Below are 9,216 nucleotides of genomic sequence, written 5' to 3' on the forward strand. Positions count from 1 at the left end.
TCTCTATCTGCGATCATCAAAGAATTAAATTGGATATGGAGTTTAGAAGATGGACGGTATTTGTTTTATTACTGTTATTAGGTGATAAATGTGTATGTATATAATTAAGGAAAAATTTAGGGCTGTAATATAAAATATATTAAAAATAAAATTATTTATTTAATTTTACCATGTGAACAAGTAGTAAATACATAGGTCATTATCTAAAAGTGTTTTTAAGTGCTTAGTAATACGATTGTAACAAACAAATATGCAATATGGCTTGTAAATTTTTTTTATTATGAGTAACTTTTTAAAATGTTTTTTTTTATTTCTTAAACAAATATTTTAAACTTGAAAAATCATGTTTTATGAATGAAAATTGTAGCTTTTTGGTTTCAAATACAACTTGCTGGTCAATAGGTTAGGTCACTCTCTACTGTCCCCGCTTGTGAAGCTAGACTAGGTAAGCCCGCTCCTGATTTATTATCAAAGGCAAGGACTAAGTTTGCATTTAATATTTTTAGCTATCATTATCGTTCCAAAGTCCAAGAAGTCACTTGGTGTACAGACTACAGAGCTTCTACTGTTTCTAGGAATATACATTCAAGATTTTCAAGGAAAAAGTTTAAAGTGGATCGATACGAGTAGGTTCAAAATCGAGCATTAAAGAAAGTCAATGATGTGGAACTTCTTGAACTAAATTTATATCAGTTTATATACATTATACCAGCGATACGTATCGTACTCTGAACCTACGTAACTAATAAATACTTTTGACGTGTAGATTGTGTCGACTTTTTTTTTTTTTAAATCTAGCTTTTTTTATTACCATTGGGTATTTGGGTAGTGAGTGCCTATTTGAAAAAAATTCCTAGGACACGCACTCGCCACACACGTCACGCACGATAATAATATATTATTATCAATGACACCGTGTTAAATGTGTAGCGCACCGGCAGATGTCGCGGTGTGCGCTCGCCGATATCATACTAGCTGCTGGACTGCCGAAGAAACAGGTCTGACAATCGATTCGCGTACGGCCAGAAAAACAGGTCTGACAATCAATTCGCGTACTGCCAAGACCTCGTCCCGCACCGACTGATCGAATTTTTTTATTTTCTACGTACTCCTGAAAATCTGGTTATCAGCGGCGCCAGTTTTACAACGTATTGCTTTTTGCATTATTTACAATCGGCTCTCTGGTTTGCTTCTTGATTCTTGTTTGCTATAGGCTACAGCTCATAATCATCGGCGGTGATAATAATATTATTTCGTCCAGTCGCCCCGCCGAGAACTGCTCAAAATCGATAATATTAATAACGTTTTCCGAGACTTAACGCAGCTCGCGGTAGGTACACGCATACATCGGGCAACATCCTTCGTAGTGATTTTTCATTTTATATTATTACATAAATCGTTGTCGTGACGAATTTTCGTTTTCAGTCATTTCGCCAAGTCTTGAGCACCTGACACCCCGACCACCGACGGGCAACGGTCGACACACTCGACACTGAGTATCGTCTCTCTCCGACGGAACAGAGGGACGACGAGCGCGCGCATCACACCGCCCACACCTCTCCGCTTTACGCACGCACGTACAGCGATACAGTACGCGACGAAGTGCGAACACACACGACTACACGAGTACAACACGACACAGTCGACACACCAGTACACCACACACAGTCCGATTGCTCGACAACCGTCTGTCCGCTGCAGTCGGTGTATTCGCTCGTAAACGCCTGATCGTGCCGACCCCGTCGCCGGACGTAAGATGCTCATCAAAGAGTTGTGAGTATTAAAAAAAACTTATCGCCACGACCCGCTTTTGTTTGAATGGTCAAAATTTCTAGGGCACACGGTTACGGATCGATCGTTATCTCTATTTTAGCGTTATACAAACGCACACGCTTTCGCGTTTTGGGTTCACGGTTTAACCGATCGCTAACCCGTATCGTAGACGTCGTAGGATTGATAATAATGTAATCGTTTTTGTAACGAGATTACCCCGTGTACCCGCTGGGTTTTCGCGATTTTAACAACCCTTTCGGGCAGGGCGTTTGGACACTTGCCCCAAACATTACCGCCTTCCACGCCGTTACTTAGACACGCCACTATTATTACTCCGATTGTGCAGTGTGCACGGTAGAGGTAGATAAAAAAAAATTATCAATTGTTATCACTATTTATTATATTATTTGATCGCAAATTAAGCGATAAGTAACCATTCTTTAAATTGTCATGTTTTACCTAAATTCTATACTTTATATTTACTTTCGTTTACTTATAGTACATACTACCTACTATTATAATATAATATCCAACACATTTTCACAATGAATATTATATATCTCAACATTATTATGTAGACTGTTGACTTAGTTAAATTATTTTTTGTTCTAAAAATCGTGACCCATAACGTTTTTATGCCATTTATTTATTTATTTTTTAATTTAAATATTTTAAAATATTATTTACATGTATGATTGTACAAAGAAATAACGTGTCTCTTAGTTTTGAATTGTCTAGGTACTTAAGAAATTAATGTGTCAACCCTTATCAATAATCCTAGATTAATCATAAAAGTTGAATTATGAATTATTTTTCATTATTCTATACAATATACATAAGTATATTGTTCTACCATACAAACAAAACTGAAAATGAGTAAAAGTTTATGCTCCATAAGTTTTTATTCAATATATTTACATATTATCATAAATATAAATGTTTTGTTTCAATAATTACAATTAATCTTTAATTTATTATTAATCCATGATAAATTGATTATTCATAAAAGCTTTTTTATGAATATCATGACTTGACAAATTGCATAGTTTTTTTTATTGCTATTTGAATCATTTAATTTATCTTTGGTAAAATTCTTTTGTAATTGTATTCAAATTAATTAATGTAAAATCTTTATCAATTTCAATAGGTACTTCTTATATTTATTTTTAAGAATTAAAATGTTTTAGAAAGGTTAAGTAATTTCTGTTTTTTTAATTGTTTTAATTTAGAAATTAATTTTTTTCAAGAAACTACTTTTATGTCATCTGTATTACCTAAAATCATATTAATTCAACTTAATTCACTTTTTATACTATCTATTCCTATAAAAAATTATAATTTAAGTACTTATTTAATGTCTATTAGTTAAATAACTTAATAAGTACTTGATATATTGACTTTTACTTATGCCTATTAATAAAAATAAATGTTATTTGTTGCAGCCGTGTGGTACTACCCTTAACAGTTGAAGAGGTTTGTATTCATTATATATTTTCCAATGAAATATTTTTATTTTAGAAAATTATGAACTATCATAGTTATAAATTGTTATTTCCCTTTATACCTTATATTTTATTTTAATATTATACATATATATATATTTTTAGTATCAAATTGCTCAACTGTACTCTGTAGCCGAAGCCAGTAAAAATGAAACTGGTGGTGGAGAAGGTATTGAAGTGTTGAAAAATGAACCATTTACCAATTATCCCCTTTTGGGTGGAAAATATTCAGAAGGGCAGTATACTTACAAAATTTATCACTTGGCCAGGTAATTAATACGCTGCTTTATATTAATTATCATAATTTATATGCGTAGTCAATTTATATTTTCCCGATATTTACATAAAGTATGGATAAGTTCAAATGTTGATAAAACTAGATGTTCCTGTATTCTTATGTAATATCATTTGTAGTTTGTTTTACAAATTTACTTTAAAAACCTGTATAAGTGATTCAGGATTTTACAGATTACCTTATTAATATATATATATATATATATATATATATATAAGCTCAATCTAGTTTTTGAATGTTTTCAAAAATGAAACAAGTATTGTACATCTGGTTTATTAACTTAGCATATCAAGCTTTTGTTTAACATTGGATGTAATATGACATTGAATGACATGTTTTTCAAGGCCATTAAACTAGTATCGAGTGAAAATATATTAAAATATTTCATTTTATTCCAGCCTTGGTGTCTACAATGTTTCAGCTTCATGTTAATACTGTTTGAATTAATAAATAAAATTAATAATTACAATTATCCAGCATATTTATTTATTGTAGATCTATAGGTCTTAATTGATTTACCTAATACAAAATTTAATTGATATAAAACAAAAAAAATTAGCCATAACACTGCAATCTTTAGTTAGGTTTAACTTTTTAAGCATTGTGCTATTTAATTTTTAAAGTCAGAAAGAATTTATGACTGGGTTTTAAGTCATTTATATTTTGTGATAGTTAGTATGAAGGAGGATGTAACAATGAATGAGAAGCATAATATTTGAAAAATAATTTTTAATGCCATTAAAATCATGTTTGTTGACATTTTTTTTAAACTACTCCTTAAAAAAAATTAACCTTGCCCTATTTATCTGCTATATTACTTAAAAACAAAATTCTAAATTTAATTTCTAAAATAACCCTTTTACATGATTAAATTTGTTTTTGTTTTTATAATAAATTTTTAAGAATTGAATCAAAAATATTATTTGTAGAATAGATTTAAAATATTATTTAATTTACATTTTTGAGCATAAATACTCCCCCCCTCCAGCTTTGAACTGTTGCATAAAGAGGAACCATTTAAGCATAACTTCTCTTTATTAATATAAAAAAGCTGTTGGTTTAAACAAAACATTAAAAATTGAATAAAAAATATTGGCCTCTTATCATAAGATAATATCAAACATTGACACAGTGTTTTTTATTAGTTTGAAGTAATATTTGTATTTTTATTCTAAGTTTATTATTATTTTTTAAATACAAAACATTTACAGCTTTTCCATAACAGCAAATAAATACAAATTGGACATTATATATTACATATCATTATACCAAATCGACCGGTCAAAAATCTCTCTTTCTATTAGAACTTATTTTTATATATTTAATAGAAAGTAATAAATAAAGTTATGTATCTATTTAGTTGAATTAATAATTTTTATGTATGGAAGTCAATCCTCAAAGGAAAAATATTGTATCCTTATCTTTACCAAAAATAATTTAGCCATACAGTTTTTTTTATTATTTGTCTATGTGTAATTTCATGGTAATACTCTAATCATTAATGAACAATTATCACAATGAATTAGTGATAACAAATTAATACTGAATATTTATATTTTTAAAACATTTCTAATTTTTTTTAATTTATTCATGTTATTAGTAATCAAAAAATGTATTTGATGTATTATTGTCTTGTCATGAAATTATATTAAATTCATTTATTTGTGCAATTTTGGAGCAGTTACTATTTACTATCAATTAACATGTCTAACAGGTTTTAAAGAAGGTCATTTTATGCAAATAACTATATTATTGATGGTTATAAGTTATAGAAAACTTTCTTCCTGGTTCCAAAATATAATTTTGTTTTAAAATCTAAAAAAAAAATATTTCACACAAATAATCATTATACTTGACTAATAATTTAATAAGTATTATATCATATAACACCACTATCCATTAAAATAGTCATTTTTTTTTTATATATATAGGCTATATTTTTTATAATTTTTATGTTCAATAACTTAAAATGTATTGTTATAAAATAGCTTATTTTTGGACCAGATTATCTAAAATATACATTTTTTTTTTTAAATTAATGAGTATTTAAATTTTGAAATAAGATGATAAATATAAAAAAAACAACCTAAAGCTTAATGTAGATTTTTGTTAAAAAAAAATATTTTGAATTTAAGTTTAGTGTATTGATGTTTTGAATTATTAAAAATAAATTCAATTTTGATTTATTAGATATAGTTCAAATTATATTTTACATAATAATAATATTTAATTTTTTAATTTAAAACCAAACAAATTATTATCAAGATATTTCTAATTTTACTCGCTATTTAATGTTGTTAAATGTAGAATATTTAGATTAACTAAGTATTTTATTATATTTTAGCAAAGTACCTGGAATGATAAAACTTTTGGCACCTAAAGGAGCATTAGAAGTTCATGAAGAAGCATGGAATGCTTACCCTTACTGCCGAACCGTGATTACAGTAAGTTATTTTTATAACTGTAACTTACATATACAACATCTTAATTATTTTATCAATAAATTTAAAAATGTATACAATATAAATTGGATAATTAAATACTGTTTTCAAAAAAGTAGTAAATAAAAATTTGCATTTATAATTGTTGTCTAATTACACTGATGTCTTTTTCGCTAAAAATAGCCAAGAAAGAAATTATGATTATATGGGAAGCAACATTCATTCAATACTAATATATATATATATTCTTTTTTTATTGTGTTATGTGAAGTTATTAACAAGAAATAATTTTTAATGATACTTTTTTTGTAATATAACTTGTTTATACAAGATTTCTCAAGACTTACACAGTTGAAAAATAATATTTTATATTAATATTAGATATAATAAATTAAAGTATTTTACATTATGTCTATATTAGTTTTATTTGATCAGACGATTGAGGCTAGTCGTTTTATAGAACTGTTGTCTTTTATCATAAGAATTTTAAAATTATTGTTTTTGTAAAATTTATTATAACTTACAGTAAAAATTTCATCATTGATTTTCTCTTTGTATTTATGGGTTTTTATATCTTTTTGAGATTTATGATTTAATCACCAGTTTTAGCATCTGTTTAATATTCAATGTTTTGCACATTGGATTTTAATTTAAAAGTCTATTATTTTTATAGAACCCAAACTATATGAAAGAAAAATTTATGATAACTATAGAATCATTTCACTATGCTGATCGAGGAACCCAAAATAATGTAAGTGAAAGAAATGAGGTTGTTAAGATTATGACTATTATGCTCGCTATAATCTATGCAAAGGGATTTTTGTTTTATGTGTGAACTATTGGGTGTTAATGTCATTTATTCATGCTTGGAAACATAACTAAACAAAACAGTCCATTATAATTTCCCACTGTTTTATAATAATCTAATTAATATACATAACATGTGCCTTAATATATATTTTAAAATTAAACTTATAATTGCTTTTTGTTTGGTGGTTTTGCTTGTACATACAGAATCCAAATTATATGAAAGAAAATTTCAGTATAGTCATTGAATCATATCATATTGCTGATAGAGGTACACAAGAAAACGTAAGTGATGTGGTCCTTAAAATGTATTAGCATATAATTCAAAACATTTTTGTATTTACTACCTCAAAAATCTACACTGTTGTAAAATGCTTTAACACTGTTTTGTTATTTGAATTTGAAATTGGATTTTGTATTATTATTTATCATCTCGCTTATATATAATTTATTTATAGCTTTGTCTAACATAGAATTTATTTATTTTTTATGTTTTAAATTGTATTATAATGCTTAATTTAACAAAATTTGGCTTAAGTTTCTATTTTAAAATCATTAATATCATATATTTATATATATGTAATGTACACAAACAATATTTTGCTTATTTATTGTTTTACTAAACACATTTTCTTCTAATAAATCTTGAAATTATTTTACCTCATAAATATTATGAGCAATTTTTGTTTAAGTAAAAGCTTTCAAATTGCATATTACTCGAGTATTAAGTTATTCATTATTATCTAATCCTAAAGGTGTATTAGATAATATAAATACATTAACACTATTATGTGCATAATTTACATTCTAAATATAATATAACTTTAGTGTTCATGCTATGTATATATCATTCAGCTTTTTAGGTAATATTTTGCTTTATTCTATTGCTATTATAATTATTATTTCTAATACATATTTATTATTGAAAATAGGTTCATGAATTACCTCCTGAAAAACTAAAACAGCGAGATGTACAAATAATTGATATTGGTAATGATCCTATTTCATCTTCAGATTACAAAGAAGATGAAGATCCTAAAAAATTTAAAAGTCAAAAGACTGGAAGAGGTCTTCTCCAAGGAAATTGGATTGAAACAGTATGTTTATTTCATATTATTTTAACACATACGCACTTTTGTTATTACCAAACTTGAATACCATGTACATCAAGGATTACTGTTGTCTACTGTTCTAGGCAAATCCAGTTATGACTTGTTATAAATTGGTATCTGCAGACTTCAAATGGTTTGGGCTGCAAAATCGAGTAGAAAACTTAATTCATAAGTCAGAACGACGTCTATTCACTAATTTCCATAGGTATATTATTTGTATTAAGTTAATTAATAGTGTTATATATTATAATGTAATTTTAATTAATGATGTAAATTAATTAAAAAAAAATTTTTATAGACAAGTATTTTGTTGGATGGATCGTTGGCATGGACTTACGTTAGAAGATATTCGTGAAATTGAAGAAAAAACTCGAGAAGTATTAGACAAAGTATGTTTGCTTATAAATAAATAGTTGACAACATTATTAATTGATCATTTTAATTGCAGCAACGAAATGAAGGAACTGTTAGAGGAATGAAAGCAGATGCTGATTAAAACATTTTTGAAAGCTTTACAAACCTATCCAAATGCCTGAAATCGTTTTGAAAATTAAACCATATTTATTCTAACACCAACCAAGTTGAATAAAAACAACATGATACCACATCTAGTAATTTTTATCTCTTAGTCTAATTTTAACTAAAAATTTATAAATTATATTATACATTTTATTCTAAAATAACATTCTTACTTCAAATATACTCCAAATTGTCACTATATTTCTTAGGGAAATTAGCTCTTTTTAAAAATATTACGGTTATAGGTACTTACCAACATTTATTTTTAAAAATAATTATTACTTTTTGATAATTTATTGTTTTATAGAAAGCCAAGTCATTCCACTTTCTATTTATTTTCTTATCCGTTCTTCCTCTTATGTTTTTACTTAATAATTGGTTTATGGATTCACAGTGATTGTGAATATTCATGGTTAATTCATGGTGATTGTATACAAGTAAACATAGTCAAATTCTATTTTTAGTTGTCAAAATGATTATTAATTATCTTAACTAATACATTTGTTAAACAAAAAAAAAAGTATTGCAAAATTCGGTGATTTAAAATTTAATTGATTTTTAATTTTATGGTTACCATATTAAAAAATATATTTAAGCAATACACATGTCTGTGTACAAACAATATTGTAATACCCATTTCAATTTTAATAATTTTCAATATTAATAGTTAATTCACTAAAATGTTTAGTAAAGTTGACAATTTAAAATTTGACAATAATAGCATTACATAAATGCATTAATTATTTGAAAATGTATTAAATTATAAT

General features: G+C 26.4%; 1 protein-coding gene across 3 annotated transcripts; it reads left to right on the forward strand.

Annotated features, from left to right (window-relative positions):
• Window positions 1–1,022: 1,022 nt before the first annotated feature.
• LOC112597754 (phosphatidylinositol transfer protein alpha isoform) lies at window positions 1,023–8,632 on the forward strand. 3 transcript variants are annotated; one of them, XM_025343947.1, is made up of 11 exons: window positions 1,023–1,330; window positions 1,426–1,773; window positions 3,216–3,246; window positions 3,381–3,544; window positions 5,915–6,014; window positions 6,685–6,762; window positions 7,026–7,103; window positions 7,751–7,915; window positions 8,014–8,135; window positions 8,229–8,319; window positions 8,379–8,632. In XM_025343947.1, exons 2-11 carry the CDS (start codon window positions 1,757–1,759, stop codon window positions 8,424–8,426), a joined length of 894 nt encoding a protein of 297 aa, XP_025199732.1. In that variant the 5' UTR covers window positions 1,023–1,330; window positions 1,426–1,756; the 3' UTR covers window positions 8,427–8,632. The 3 variants fall into 3 exon arrangements, with proteins under 3 accessions (XP_025199732.1, XP_025199749.1, XP_025199740.1); XM_025343964.1 differs by lacking the exon at window positions 6,685–6,762 and having other exon boundaries at window positions 1,024–1,330; XM_025343955.1 differs by lacking the exon at window positions 7,026–7,103 and having other exon boundaries at window positions 1,027–1,330.
• The last annotated feature ends 584 nt before the right edge of the window (window positions 8,633–9,216 follow it).

Source organism: Melanaphis sacchari, unplaced genomic scaffold (genome assembly GCF_002803265.2).
Source record: "Melanaphis sacchari strain LSU unplaced genomic scaffold, SCAv2.0 Contig0_pilon_pilon, whole genome shotgun sequence".
Taxonomy (NCBI): domain Eukaryota; kingdom Metazoa; phylum Arthropoda; class Insecta; order Hemiptera; family Aphididae; genus Melanaphis; species Melanaphis sacchari.